The sequence below is a fragment of the Zea mays genome, chromosome 8 (assembly GCF_902167145.1).
Source record: "Zea mays cultivar B73 chromosome 8, Zm-B73-REFERENCE-NAM-5.0, whole genome shotgun sequence".
Classification (NCBI taxonomy): domain Eukaryota; kingdom Viridiplantae; phylum Streptophyta; class Magnoliopsida; order Poales; family Poaceae; genus Zea; species Zea mays.
Window position 1 is genome coordinate 169,653,306 of NC_050103.1, and position 15,830 is coordinate 169,669,135.

The 15,830-nt window shown below is 43.2% G+C and overlaps 1 protein-coding gene across 1 annotated transcript; it reads right to left on the minus strand.

The window, feature by feature from the left end:
- Positions 1-3,594: 3,594 nt before the first annotated feature.
- LOC100383406 (uncharacterized) lies at positions 3,595-9,526 on the minus strand. The gene is made up of 14 exons (NM_001176060.1): positions 9,409-9,526; positions 8,708-8,763; positions 8,437-8,611; positions 8,252-8,353; positions 8,096-8,167; positions 7,570-7,686; positions 7,414-7,491; positions 6,755-6,817; positions 6,562-6,658; positions 6,242-6,320; positions 4,608-4,816; positions 4,371-4,516; positions 4,136-4,258; positions 3,595-4,007 (listed from the first exon to the last, which is right to left on the minus strand). The coding sequence occupies exons 1-14, from the start codon at positions 9,496-9,498 to the stop codon at positions 3,861-3,863; spliced, it is 1,554 nt and encodes a 517-aa protein (NP_001169531.1). The 5' UTR covers positions 9,499-9,526; the 3' UTR covers positions 3,595-3,860.
- Between the last annotated feature and the right edge of the window lie 6,304 nt (positions 9,527-15,830).

The window sequence follows — 15,830 nt, forward strand, 5'->3', positions numbered from 1 at the left end:
CCTATAAATCAGACGATATCTCTAGTTTAGAAGAATTGGAATGAGCACAACAACAAGGCAGACGTAGGGTACTATTTATAGGCACGTACCTCGGCGCCATAGATCTTGGCGCCGAGGTAGGCCTCGTTGACCGGGGTTTAGGGTTTAGGCTTATACGTCAGAAGGCGGTGTGACCTGGATCTACGTGGCACGTACCTCGGCGCCAAGATCTATGGCGCCGAGGTACGTGCCACGTAGATCCAGGTCACACCGCCTTCTGACGTATAAGCGCCAATAGTATTGGCGCCGGCACACAGAAGCTCGGCGCCAATGATGACGGCGCCGAGCTAAGGGTCCATTTTTTGAAATGAAACTGTCAGGGGCATATTTGTGGGAAAAAAACCCGAAAAGGGCCAATTTGCAAAAAAGTTGGTGAGCAGCGACCTGGACAGCAATGATGCGGTCGTTTCTTAGCCTTTGTCACTATAGATGGCCAACAGGCCGGCCCGGCACGACCCGGCACGGGCCCGGGGAAGCACGGTCTATCAGCCAACGGGCCGGCCCGGGCACACGGGCTTAACGGGCCGTGCCTAGAGAGCCCACGTGCCTGGCCGTTGGCCCAGGCACGGCCCTCTGGGCCACTTTTCGTGCCGGGCCAGCCCGCTAGGCACGCTCAAAAAAACGGGCCGTGCCAGCACCAGCCCGTCAGAGATCCCAAACAGCAGAAAACATAGAGAAATTTAACCAAAGTTAAAAAACAGCAGAAAATATAGACAAATATAATAAATGAGCTGTTTTGTGCAATGCTGCCTCATTAAAAACCTTTCTAGGTAAAACTCACCCTTGTGAGAAACCCTAGAAAGGAAAAAAGAGTGCAGCCAGCTCAAAGTTTAATCACTAAGTTTGTATCTGTTACAAATGTATATTACAATACAAAATGACTCTCTCACAATCACTCAATGACAAAGCAGTGAAAGCACATGTCAGATGACCACATCACAGTCTAGAAGACTACAACTAAGCAGCAACAGGTTCATCTTCATCAAGAAATATGATGCAAACAAAGGTGTCAATGTATTTCACATGCTTTCAAATGAGATGCAATTTCCAGAATATGATGAAGAACTAGTGGACTAGTTGGATAATAAACACCAGACAGAACAACAGTAGAGTCATAGTACAGTTCTAGAAACTCTAAAATCTTCTCAGCAACATACCAATGATTAGGAGGCAATAATTGTGACTCATAATGTGAATTGATGAAGACAGAAAAAACAGTTTTGTATGGGACCAAGTGTTTAAGCATCAAATAAGTAGAATTCCATCTAACATCCATATCCAAGCCAAATTTTCTGGGTCTAACACCCCTTGCTAAGCAGTACTCTTTAAATGTTGCTATTCTAGAATTAGAAGCATTTAAGAAATTAATTGCAGTTCTAAAATCTTCCAAAAAAGGTTTCAGTCTCTTCATTCCAGATTTAACAATGAGATTAATGATATTACAAGCACAACGTTGATGCATAAGAGTGTAGTTAGAAGAAGGATCAGGACCCAAATAACCAGCAAATAAAGGTGTCAATGTATCCATAGCCTTTGAATTAGAAGAAGCATTGTCTAGAGTGAGAGAGAAAATCTTGTCAACCAGACAAAACTCCTCAACCACAACACCAATTCTTTTAGCAATATTTTGACCAGTATGTCTAACCTCAATAAGCCTAAGACCAATGACCTTTTTCTGTAATTCCCAATCAGCATTAACATAATGACAGACAACACTAATGTAGTCCTCCTTAGCATTACCAGACCAAATATCTGAGGTTAATGCAACCGAAGAAGTAGCAGGCAACACAGAATTGATAAGCACATTACGTCGTTCAGTGAAAAGCTTCAGAAGGTCTCTAGTGGTGGTCTGTCTAGACACTTTGGTAAACCTGGGGTTATGAGCACGGGCAATATAATCCTCCCAGGCCTGTGACTCACCAATACTTAATGGAAGGTCAAGCCTAGCAATCAGACGACACAACTCAGTTCGAGCAAAAATAGGATCATATTCCCAATTGTGTAGAGAACCATCAGGATTGAAAGCAAGCCTAGACTGGACCCTAGCAGCGTGATCAACCTTCTTCCTACAAGCTTTCTGGTGTCTAAGCAAATGCCCAGTACCAGCAGAAGATCTAGCAGATAAACGAGTCTTACACATTCTACAAATAGCAGCAATTCGAACATTGGACCCATTCACTTTCTCAAATACCTCATCAAAATCAACCCAGACAGTAGATTTACGCTTACCAACAGATGAGGTACCAGTACCACCATCGGTGCTGGTGGAGCTGACCGAGTATCGGTGGCCGTAGCAGGCCCTCCACCAGCGTTGGTCGGATTAGAACTTAGATCGACAGGAGCAGAGGTTAGATCGATACCGAGCAAAGCAGCAGCGTCAGCCTGGATGTCGTCTTCGTCATCTGGGACAAGCCCTACCGCGCGAAGGTCGTCGTTGCCGGTGACCGGATTGACATCGTCATCATCCGCCATGGCGACCTTCACCGCGGACGGCCGATCTCCAGCACCGTCCCTCAACGGAGCACATGGCCGCCGTGCCCGATCTACCCCAGAGGAGGAAGACGAGGCATCAACAACTGACCTACAAAAGAGCAAAACATTATACAGTTAGGGTTAGGGTTAGGGTTTACGAAAGATCTAGGGTTAGGGTTAGGGTTAGGGTTTACCTGTGCTACCGGAGCCCGATGCCGGAGAACACGGGGGCCACCCAGACGACACACGACAGACAGAGACCGATTAGAGACGACGGCGAGCTAGGGAGGGCCGGAGGGGAGGACGAGACGACAACACGAACTCACATAGTTCACCGAGAGAGAGGGGATTGGATAGGGGAGAGGGGTTAGGGTTAGAGAGGAGCTGGTGGATCGAGGTCACCGGCGTCGGGGACGGGAGCCGAGGTCGCTGGACAGGGGCGGCGCCGCAACGGAGGCGTCGGAGGGGAATCGCCAATCGCCAAGTCAATCACCGCCGAGTCGGGAGAGAGAGAGGGAGCAGGGTGCGAGTGCGAATGCGAGTGCGAGCGGAGGGACTGAGAGGTGGGCCCCATGGGGCGAGGAGGTAAGGGCCACGGTGTCGGCTACGGGCCCCGACCGGGCTGTCCGCGTGGAGCAGGCCGTGCCGTGCCGGCCCACGTGCCTGGCCAGCGGCCCAGGCACGGCCTGCTCCACTGGGTCGTGCCAGCCCGGGCCCATCCCATACGTGCCGGGCCGGGCGCGAACCGGGCCAAAAAAAGGGCCTCGGGCCAGGTTAACGGGCCCGTGCCTCATGTACATCTATATTTGTCACTCATCTTTTTTAAAAAAAAATACAATCAGAAAACGTAGAATCTCAATATAGCGCATAGCACTCTGTATAGGTTTCAGGCCCAGATTTTCTTTAAAACTAGATCAGATTTTATTCTTCTTAATTGAGACAGAGCTCCTGCCAATAAGTTCCCAAAAAAAAGAAAGAGCAGAATCTTGCTATATCAAGGCATGTGATCCTATGATACAATAGTGAGTAGATGTCAACTCTTAAAGAGTCGATGAATCAGCAAATGAACCAAAGAGACCGTCTCACCAACATGGAACATTTCACTTCTTCAGCCAAATCGTTACATATCTCTAGTGTTACAAAGAACTATGAGGTGCAATGCAACCCTTTCAAAGTGGTGGCGCCGATTGAACACCACAAAATTTAATATGAATGAACCTAATAACCACTAAACAATCAGAGAGGAGAGAGAGAGAGAGAGAGGCATGAAAGAAAGTTGAAACCAAAAGAGGTGTACAACAAGAAGCCCCCCACACAATCGAGGGCTGAATCTCCCCCGGTCGACCTTCCTATACGTCATATTTCTTTGGCTGATGCCATTGCACTAGAGTTCTTGACAGGTAACCGAGCAACGATTTGTTAGGAGGGTATGTCCTCTTGCCGTATAGATGCTTCCCTCCAAGATCAGTGTACTTCGAACTGTTCTCTCTCTCGATCTGCAAAACCATTTAAAAAATTGAGATGTTCAGGAAAACCTAAACGTTAAGAGGTATTTTGTACGGTGAAGTTTCTTTGAATATATTTTCAAGCAAGTCGACTTTGGCCAAGAATATGCTGCGTGTACCTTGCTTATTTTCCCGTCCCTCAAGTAGTACCGGATGCCAGACCAGTTGATTGATTGGGAGAAATGCGACCGGATTGCGGATACTGGATAGAGGAAGTTGTCTACCAACACAGCGATGAACACCTGAAATTGAAAGCCCAGCCATAGTAAGGTTACTGGATAGGTTACGACCGGGGAGAAAAAAAAAAAAGTCAGGGTCCTAAAATTATTTGGTGTGGTGGAAAGGGACACTCACGAGCCCCCAGTTGTATGAATCAAGAGATACTTTCGGTCCTTCAGGAGACAGCATATTGCACAGTTGAATTTCCACCTTAGTCAAATTCCACATTGAAACGAGCTCGATCAGAGTGCATGTGAACAAGAGGCCCACCAGGAACAAACCTGAAATAGCAAGCATGTCAGAATATAACACGAGTGTGGCGAGACATTTTGACAGCAGAAAAGGTTTGGGAATGGAAGGCAAGGAACTGACCCCAAGATGAATCGGATGCTTCCTTTACAACTTTGCTGTACGGTGCCCGAAGAGCAGCTAAAACATGGACCAAAGCCATAATGTATGGCCAGACAAACCCCCATGACAGATAGCAATGGCTTGTAAATAATGCACGGTTCATCATCCAGTTTACATTCGATACATATGACTCGAGAACAAAAGTTTGTTTCCTGAGGTAATTCCAGTATCTGCATGAAAAACAAACATGTATATGAAGAAAACAGTATTAGTTAAGATGCATACATTGGTTTAGCATAAACATGTGCACAGAAAAGAAACCCAAAGTATTGTGGCACTGGTAGAAATCCATAGTATATTGGGCGAATAGTATATTAGTGTGTGAAAACATAACTCCCAGTAGGGTAATTTGAAGCACACTAGACACAATACAAAACCAGAGTAAATCAAGGGCCCCTTTCCAACTATCTCCAGCAATTACAATCACTGTTGCACAACAGAAACCAGAATTGTGCCACCGCTGTACCACTCACCACTAAACATATGGTGAAGGAAAAACTTAAGCCATGTATGTTTCAATGGATAGAGCATATTATATTGTATTGCTTATTTTCATTGACCTACCTACATATCCATAATGTTTTTTTCACAGAAAATACGTTTTTTTTTCTGGAATACGCAGGAGAGCTGCGCATCATTGCATTAATAGAAGAATAGGAAAGGGGAGAGAACCCCGGTACAGAACACACACACCACTTAGAGACTAACTAAGGATCACCGACTATCATGGAGGAAACACGACCCACAACGCTGATCTAAGCTAGCAACTCATCAACTTGGAGGAAGGACAGGGCCTTGGCTCCGGTCAAGGACCATAGCACCGCCTCTTCCCTAGCCACTCTAAGGGCTGTGACCAGGCTGGGATTACAACCATCAAAGACGCATCTATTCCTATGCTTCCAAATGGTCCAAGCACCTAGGATCACTAAAGAATTAAAACCTTTTCTCAAAAAATCAGATGCCCGAGAGCTGCTAGACTTCCACCACGACTCAAAGGAATCCTCATGAGCTGGACACAGTTCCTGCAGCCCCACTGAACTAAGGAAATGAAACCAGAACTGTATGGCAAAAACACATTTGACCAGCAAATGATTCATGGTTTCAGCCTCTTGGTCGCACAGGGGGCACTGCTCAGGCCGGTCTAGTCCTCTTTTTATAAGCCTGTCAGCAGTCCAGCACCTATTATGTTCCACAAGCCATATAAAGAACTTGCACTTTCCAGGAGCCCAAGATTTCCACACACGTTCTGCTGGTTCGAACTGAACCGAACCAAGGAAGAGAGCTTTATAAGCAGAACTAGTTGTATACTCCCCTGAAGCGCTGAATTTCCATAAGTGGTGATCCCTTATTCCAGGTTGGAGCACAACTGCATCAAGCACTTCACAGAAAATACGTTGAGCGGGGCATCCCAATAGTTTAGCGTAAAGAAAAGATATATTGGGTGCTCTTTTTGCCCCCCCCCCCAACACACACACCTTGAACCTACCAACTTGCTTCACTAATAGAAACTTTGTCATTGTGACAGAAATGAATGGGACTTATCTTTTACTGCCCGCAAATAAGCTGCATAGCTTTCAATGCAAAATTTTCTGTACCTGGAGAAGCTAAGATCACTGGCAAGGGGGTGTGGAAACACAGCAACAGGTGGTGAAAATATGAGCCTTTTGTGCTGTCCTGTGAAAGATACAGTTTAATTATTATAAATAAATGCTGTGTGGTCAAAGGCATGGACCAAGAACACAAAAGATTGATATGAACAAAGTTAGAAGTCCCAAATAGAAAAATGATTGATCATAGTAGCAGCCCTAGGATTTTAAGCATATAGAAGCCATTATCAAATTGTATTTCATTCCTAATACTTAATTTGGGCCTTTTGTAACAAAAAGAAGCATAACTCGTGGCAAAGAAGAATTACCTGCTATTGCAGCGAGTGTCATATCATCTGAGTAACCGCCATCTCTTAATCCACTGACAATGCCGTACCGGTCTTGCCTAAAATCATCAGCATGCATCTAAAGTGAAGCCTTGTTAGAACACTATGGGTGATTAATGTTTATACAGAGAAAATCTAGAGAAAATGTTCCCGTCAAGAAATAGACTATATATACCATCATACAGCCACCCCACAAGAAGAAAGTCTTCCCACCAGTTGCAAATCCCATCGAACAAGGCTGCAGTATGGTTATTGTCACTAAATTGCAAGGATGATCAATAGTAAAAATGAACAATGGATATACACATAAAGAACTACATTTCTAGCAAAAACTCAAAGATAGGGTAAGATATGCTAATGAGTAAACATGATGTGGCTGAAAGAAATAGCCCTTTGGATGTTGGTAATACAAAACTTTATTTCACAAACAGTCAAATTGTTAGCCAAAGAGATGCAAACACTACAGAAGGAACAGATAATATTACATTGCATAACAATGATGAAACTTCTCAGTGGTTGAAATTTTCCAAACATAAATGTTGGTTAGAATTCTGTTTCGGTGGAATAATAGGTACTCCTGCTTAACAGATAACATGACTAGATCAGTAACATAAGGGGACTTTTTAATGGTGTAGACGGAAAGAAAAAAGTGAAAAAAATCAAGAATGCGTAGAAGCAACACCAAATATTTGTATGAAGCAGTGTCTTAGCACATCGAAATAAATAACTCAATCTATTGAATAACTGCACACATTATGTTCTAGATTAACTTGTATTTAATGAAAGAACAGGCAGACACCCATAATGTATGGTTCTAATTAAATAACTTCATACCATGTGGTATTCATATATGCAATAGCTGCCCAAACTGCCAGAAGGTAAGTCAAGGGGATATCCAGTTTGTATAAATATCTGCCAGGCACAAAAGCATACAATGTTAATGCAGCGAGGGCAATAGAAGAAGGGAGGGGGGTTCACGAAAAAGCAGACCTCAGGATTCTTCTCCATTTCTTTTGTGAGAGCTCCGATAGTCCCAGGATGCAGCCTCACATCATCATCAAGAAACAATACATACTTGGTATCCTTGTGCATCTTTTCAACACCGATCTGTTTCAGTTTGATAAACATGAGTAACGAGTCAATTTACTGGCCTTCTTTGGTAAAAAATAAAACAAGGCCAAGAGATGAACATATAGTAACCACAGTAACAGTCAAAATTTGTGGCATTTTTTCATATCCAATGTGACTATCCTCATGCTTGCAAGGTAACAAATGTAGCACTTACAACTTACCACCGTTCAAGACACTTTAGTTTCTATAAAAGGGGAAGATGAATGATATGCAAACGGCAAAAAAAATATATTGGAAATAGGATGGAATATTTGAATGCATGCACATTCAACATCTCCATTCCACACACTAGGAACATCTACAAGCATAAGCCAAAATGAGCATTCAGTGTCATGAACAGACCATGAAATAGACATCGAGGATGGAAACAAAGTCATTTACAAACCAATTGATTGTGAATTTTCTGGCTACAGGTTGTTGACAACCCAGCAACGACCACCTTTGCCTCCAGATTGTCCTGAAATTTATATCAAATAATGTTACAGTAGATGAAGAAATTAACAATATTGTGACTGTAAACCTTACGAGGCAATCCACTTACCTTGTACTCTGTGATCAAACGGGAAACAGCATGATAAGCAGGATCATCTTTGCTCTCGACGATAAACAAGAATTCCAGTGGCCCACCATAAAGTGATGTAATCTGTACTTTTACGGATTATAAGGGCACATAACAATCCAAGAAATAAACTACAATCATTATAACATAGTGCAGTTTGATCATACCTGAGTTCGCCAATTTTGCAAATTATGTTCGCCAAAGCCCTTCAAAGGCATGACTACAGAGACTCTAGGTAAATTCTCCTGAACAGAGTGCTCAAGCTCATCTATGTTGTCACAAAGAAATGCAAAACTATTTCCATCTACAATGTTGCGCCTCATGTTCTTTATAACCCCTTTTCTGGTAAGAGAACATAGATTGTATAATAAAATCAGCTGATACGGTGTTTCCATCCTTGTCAAATAAAACCAAAAATCACGAAATTCCATCCTTTACCTGACAATTGAAGCAGCCGCCCACCCGAGAGCAAGGACTAAACAGATCATGCACCCCTACATAAATGAGATAACCAGCATACAAAACAAGAAGAGGTAGTAAGATAAAATACCAGTAAACTGAAAGAACCAGAAAGACATATAACGTCAAGAATTCAGAAGATTTTTTTTGTTTACAAAAGGAAGTTCGAACTTTAACCTGAGACTACAAGATTAACACGTGTCATATCCCTGTGAACATTCAAAATGTATACCAGAAAGGTTCAGGTATCCTACAATTGGAATTGGAGCACTTAGCAGTAGGCAGTAGCAGGTAACACATGGAGTGGGACAAGCTGAGATCGACAACACTTGTCGGGAAGAAACCGACAAATCTCCAAGCATATGCACCAACAGCTGTTACGGGTTTTATGTGAAAGTTCGCTGCCTTTTCAAACGTAGTAATCAAACTTGTCCATCATCCCATCTCATTCGAAAAACACAGTTAAGTGGTTTCTCCACTGTGAAACTTCCCAACATCCACAAAGCAGCTGCGCCGTCACAAAACTCTTCCTATTTGTGGCCTTGTGGGAGAACAGAATCGTAAGAAATCTTCACCGGCCAAAGGTATTCCTCAGGAAACATCGCGCTCTCCGCGGCTCCCAGACAATTCCGCCCCCGAGTCCACAATGCGAAGGGCAGGGTCAGGGGACGGGGTCTCACCTGGATCTGGATGGCGATGGCAAAGGTGCTCGTGAAGGCACGGCTCGCGGCGGCGAGCATAGCGTCGACGGCGGCTTCCATCGCCGTCATTGTCCGCGGCGTCCCCTCCCCTCCTTCGAGCCGCGGAGGGGCACCTTCCGAAGCTTCTATGCGCTTCTTTAAGGGGGTTGAGGGGAGCAAGAGGCCGCGTCTCTCGCCGGATCTCTCTCCCGCCGGGCCTGGCCTGACCTGAGCGGTGAGAGAGAGGGGGGAGGCTGCCCGATGTGGGGAGAGGGGGGAGAAGGGAGGAACGAACGGGTTGATTTGGGCTGCCTCGGTGGCCTTTGCGATTAGGCCACGGCCCTGATTCCCATAATGCTTCTGGCCACCCTGCTCCACATTTTTTTTGAATTGGAATTGCTACACGTACCAAACTGTAAACATTCAACAATATAACTTATATTGAGTCTGCTAATGGCATATCACTTCAAATACATACTACTCTAATTATATCACTTCAATTCCATCACTATTTAAAATTTTTAGTTAAAACTTCTAAAAAGTACACTAACATGGAAGGTATCAAATTTCTATTGAGTCTTCTCATGGCATATTTGTCGATAAGGAATTTATTTAAATTTGTAGATATTAATATATTTTTATAAATAGGATAGTAGAAAACTAGAGAAGCTTTACCTAGAATGAAACTAAGGACCCATTTGTTTCGTTGGAATTGAATTATATTCTAATAATTATAATTTAGACAAAATTAATTGAGTTAATATATTTATTTATGTAATGTATTTGTATGTTATCCTAAATCATATCAGATATATAGTTATACACTGCATTTATGTTATAGAGAAACAAATAGAAGAGTGTGCTATAAATTGTACATTAGAAAAATAACATGTGCATCATGTATAAAAGAACATAGGGAGACATCTACAAATATCAAATACACCGTCGAAATATACCATATGGTAATTTAACAAAGCAAGTTTGATGTTGCAAATAAACTAGGTCAGCACTTGGGAAATATTACTTAGCAAGCACAAGGTCGAGACAATTCTATAATGTGGGAGGATGGTGTGAGTACCTGCGTGCGCATAGCAGAAGCAGGTGTTTGAGCCAAGAAAACAATCTAGACAGGGAGACGCCAGTGCATGGATGCGCATCTGTTCCACATTTGGTGTTGGCCAGCCAATCCCATCCCTTTCCAGTTCCTCCCGAAACGGCCAAAACCCGTCGGGAAATTGTTTACAGCTTGGTTTCATTGTCACTACAGCCTGTTCTGACGTTGCATTTGCCTGTTACTCATCCCTGCCGGACCCAGCTAAATCCTACCGGAATGACAGCTAAATCCTGGAAGTGTATCATTTTTCCTAATCCGAAACTAGAACGTTCATCGCTAAGATTTTGTATCCAGTCTCTTTTATATCGGTGTATTTAGCATAATCTCGTGACTATTCTATTATTAATATTGAAAGACAAAAAATTATGTCATCTTTTTTCCTGTCTACATATATCCTGTTTAGGAGAGCTTCACTTCAAAAAAATTAGATTTATTTCAGTTTCTTCTGACCAAACAGGTTCAACTCCACGAGCTTTAGCTTAATAAACTGAAACTAGAGGTAAGTTTCATAAATTTTTTAAAGCTCCTCAAAGGGTGTTTCAAAAACACTATTTTTATATCTCCCCATAAAGTTATACAAAAATTACACATTATGTCATTGATTACCTGACTTACCGATTCATGTCTCTTTTTTCACTCACTAATTATCAAAGATAATTAAAGAAACTCGTACAAATTAATTGTATTAAAGAATATGGTGTCTATATGCAAACCAAACACTCTTAAAACTTTGCCTTACCAATTTATCGAAGTTGTTTCATTGTGAAACTGAATAAATCGAAGTTGTAATTATTGAAATGACGACGCTCTTTCAAACATGGCCGTAGTCTACTCTCCCCTTTTTTTTCCGGCTCCGCCAATGATTTTGCGCTTCCTGCTTACCCCGGCCAGTAGTATTTGAGTCCAGATTTTTGTTCGTGTTTATCCGCTATTCTAATAAGCGATAAAGATAAATAATAAATTTTACATTGAAGAATTACCTTTTCTCTAAAAACAAAGGTTTATTGATATAGTTTTGATTAAAAAGATTTTTTTGTTATTAAAATCAAGATATGTCCACGGTCCAACCAAACAAACTGTGAAATACTTCCTATTATTTCTAACCCATTTTTTCTGTCCACATTAATTCTAATAATAATAAATATAGATATACATATAAATTCCATTCATATATTACTTAAAAAGTGTATAATTAGTTTAAAACGAATTATATTTTGGAATGGCGGAGTATATGTTGTAATTAAATGGTCTTTGCAATCTGCCATAAAGGATGCCACGTGAAAAATTAAGAGAAATATCTCTTCGTTAATCATCGATGGACAGACTAAACCTTGACACACACACATCGGCAAGTAACGCGTTCAACAACTGGCGGTTGTGCATATGCAAAAGGAGTATTGAACGTTTGTGTTGCCCATATTCAGTAGCCGTTTTGAGCAGCTCGCTCAATATCATGAGGCGAATGAATATCGAGGTTGCCGGTCTGACAGTAAAAAGAAGGGGATGGCTGAGGAACATGAGTATGAATTTGTACGATGCCGGAAGAGGCTGTATATACGCAGGCTGCTGGACATGTGAACAACGCGATTTTATTACGTATTTTACATATGGGAAATTTGGATCCATACCATTAAAAGATCACCACTTTGGATCCATACCATTACTATCTCACTTACATGTGGGTCCACATGAGTCAATGACATGTGGGGGTCCATGGTATATATCTAAAGTTTGGATCTTTTAATGGTATAGATCCAATTGTTCCTTTACATATACGCGTCCATTATATACGCACTGCTGGAGGCGCGGTATAAATTCATATCGAGACAGTCTTATTAAAGGATTATTCGGTTTCTATGGACTAATTTTTAGTTTCTTAATTTTATTTTATTATCTGAATTGCTACACACGGAAACTTAAATTTTATTTTTGTTTATATTTAATAATTTAAGATTAAAATAGAATAAAATAAAATAACTAAAAAAAAATAGTTGCTAAAAATCAAACACTCCTTTACCTGATCGAATCAGTTCCCCGAAGAACTTTTGGAACGACAAAACCGAATCACCAGTTGTAATCATTTAGTGAGAAAGGACGTGCGACTAAGCGAGTCCAACTCATTTTTTTCACTAGCAAAGATTGCACACTAAAGCCAAGCAAGTCATTAAATCAATCTCAGATCGGAGTTGCAAGCAGCAGACTTGCAGAGAGAGATTTGACTAACCAAAATTATTAACACAGGAGAAACGGACGCGCACGCACAGGGCCGGCACGCATCACGTGCGACGTGTACACTGATAAAAAAAATGGCGGCTGCAGGGTTAAGGTATCGTATGGGGGGGGTCTGCGATCCAGAAAACGACATGGCAGGGGGAGGGGGGGGGGCAACCTGTACATGGATGTCAATAACCAGCACCGAGCGGCGAGTGCTGTTCGATCTGGTGGTAGCACCTGTCTGTGGTCAGATTCGTAATGGCTGCCATTTTGCCCTGGCCACACAAGGAACTCGCCTGCCATTTTGCGCCCCCGGCCACACAGGCGCATGTGAGTGCTGCGTTGGCACCGCGCAAGTGGGGCGCACCAGTATTGCCGTCGCCGAAAACGAACCGCACAACACAACCCAACACGGCAACACGCCCCTCCCCGAATTCACAGTTCGCTTGATTGGTTACCAGCTTGCACAAAGTCAGGCTCCCGCGAGCCTGAACGATAGGATACACATACACTCGTTCTGTGCGTACCAACTAATACAACAAATAGTCTCAAAATGTATTGTTTTTATATCCGCTCAGATCTCACGTGCAAGCAACCAAACAAAATCTTAGATAGAATCAACGCACGCGGTGATCTAGAATGTGATGATACGGCCAACCAATGAGACGGAGTCTGAAGGAGAAGCACTTTCATCATCTTCCTCCGTCGCCTGCAGCTCTACGGGGGTTGCAGTGCAGGGCATCTCCCGCCATCGAAGGAAGCAAAGGGTTCTGGTTGCATCGCAGTATGATCTTCGATTGCTTGGTAGGTGGAGATCGTAATGAGAATACCTGGACTTGACGCATGCAGTACAGGTCATAGTGCCACTGGCACTGGCACCGGCACCCCATGTTACGCACTCTTCGCTGGAATGGAATGGAATGGAATGGAATGGAATGGATGGATAAGTTGATCTGCAGATATATGAATGGTGCCTGAAATGTGGCATGCAGTATTATTTTTTTTAATCCAGATTGATGTTTTCGAGTGAAGTTTTTTTTCACAATTTTGAAAAAAAAAACTGCAGTATTATTAAATATTGTAGTATTATATTCATAATGGTGTTTGGCAAGCTAGCTAAAATCTCTGTTTTTAAAATTAAAGTATTGTAAATATTGTAGTTGTTTTAAGGTATTCTAGACTTAGGTCTAGATCTAAGTTTTCAAAACTGAAATATTTTAAATTGTTGTATTGTTATGACTAAAGTATGTTGTAGTATTTTTCAAAAACTATGGCTTTCAAAAACTTTGTTTCTGATCTTGTGTCAAAGAGACCTTCCGTGCCAGAATATTAGACCGAGTGAAGCAGGAAAACGTTGAATATACTTAGCAAGCTGAGCTGCTTTGGATACCAGCAGGTTTGTCAGTCGCAGGTAGGATGATAATTAATACTGTACCATCCACCTTGGCGCCTTGCAGAAATTGCTAGGCTCGTGTCGCCTGAATGAGAATGACCCACTGAGAATGTCGATCCGCCAACGACGACGTCGTCCTTCACTTCATATCGTCAAAAAGAGGAAGAAAAAAGAGAGAGAGAGAGAGAGAGAGAGAGAGGAAGATGTACACGGCGCGGAAAGAATCTCCTATCTCTCTATGTGCACGGCTCGAGGGGGCGCGAGCCATGAACGCGACGACGAGCGATGAGCAAGCAGACATGATGCTACATTGCTACGCGTTGAAGGATGCAACAGGATACCATAGGGGATCCAGTAAAACCTTACTCTGATTGATCACGTACCAACTCTTGCAAGGGTAGCCCATGGAACAAAGACAATAAAAGATAAGTCACCTGAACTTCACACATGTCCACCTTGTCAGCAAACTGAGGGTTCATCATCTTAGCAACATTCTACAGCTAGTTCACCAGACTGTACAATTTATAGAGACAGGCAGGCAGGCAATAGTCAGTTTGAGAGGAACTTGGTCACAAATGCATGCATGCCAGCCACACACACACACAGGGAAAAGTAGTCTCATGGTACACAACCAATAACCTTAAGCACAAACTAGATGCCACAAACTATTGAGCTGCTCATCTCCAGCACTACCGTTCAAACCAGCTTCAGGGGGAGGTCTTACGTTAAGGAACTGAGTAGTGCCCCATGGAAAAAATGTGGACTGGTAAGATAAATCTGGGTACTTGATTATAGAGACCGGCAGACCAGGATGCAAGAGTTCTGAAAAAGATGAAGATGTTAAATTATTTTAGTTTTTATTATCCTCGAAGCTCAAAGTGTCATTTTCGTGAACTAATCAGTGTTAACAGTAGCAGTCCCACGACTGTTACGGTCCTCGTTTCAGCTGGGCCGGATTGGGTAAGGCCCATGGATGATGGATAACTAGCTAACTGCTTCATGGGATGAGGGCCCACTCCGCGGGGCGATGCGTAACCTGCCCCTGCCCTGCCCTGCCCCTGCCCCGGCCCCGGCCAGTCGATCTCGCTGCACCTGCAGCTGCGTCCCTTGTCTGCATTCTGCACCCGACGCAACCGTCAGAATTCAGCTGATTGGTTCCTTGCACCCGTGCAGACACGCTGAGGCGAAGCTGGCTAACCGGATACGGTCGTTTCAACCGTACGAGAGGATGCAGACAATTGATGTCCAAATGACTTGTTTTGCATCCACTCGTGCAGCACACGCGTTACAGGTGCAGGCAACCAAACATACGCTTCGACGAAGTCAACGCATCCAGTGGTTCAGGACGAAGCAACAGAGGCAACCAATCATATGGAATCTGATCTGATCCATCGATAGCCTGGAATTTTTTTAATAAAAAAACATCTCCGGTTCGTCGCCGTCTACCAACGTGGCGGCTTCTCAGCGGACGGAATCTGCCAAACGATTCGGCATCAGGCGCCGAGCGGCTCGCTTAAAAAATGCGGCACCGCCGCACCGGAGGCCCACAGCGCATGTGCCGTCCGACCGACGCGCGCGGCAATCATCATGGTCGTCGCCGGGTAGTTTTATTGTTTAAACAAGTGACAAGTCCCTATATGATTTCAGTTGCACTTAATAATCACTTTCCCCCCTGATTCTACTAGCTAGGTTCTTCTGAGA

Bases quoted from the DNA above. Each gene is read 5' to 3' on its own strand.
- LOC100383406 (NM_001176060.1), bottom strand. From the start codon at position 9,498: ATGACGGCGATGGAAGCCGCCGTCGACGCTATGCTCGCCGCCGCGAGC. The intron at 8,612-8,707 runs GTAAAGGATGGA...TTCTCTTACCAG, and splicing joins GCGGCTGCTTCAATTGTCAG to AAAAGGGGTTATAAAGAACA. The intron at 4,517-4,607 runs GTCAGTTCCTTG...TTGCTATTTCAG, and splicing joins AGCATCCGATTCATCTTGGG to GTTTGTTCCTGGTGGGCCTC.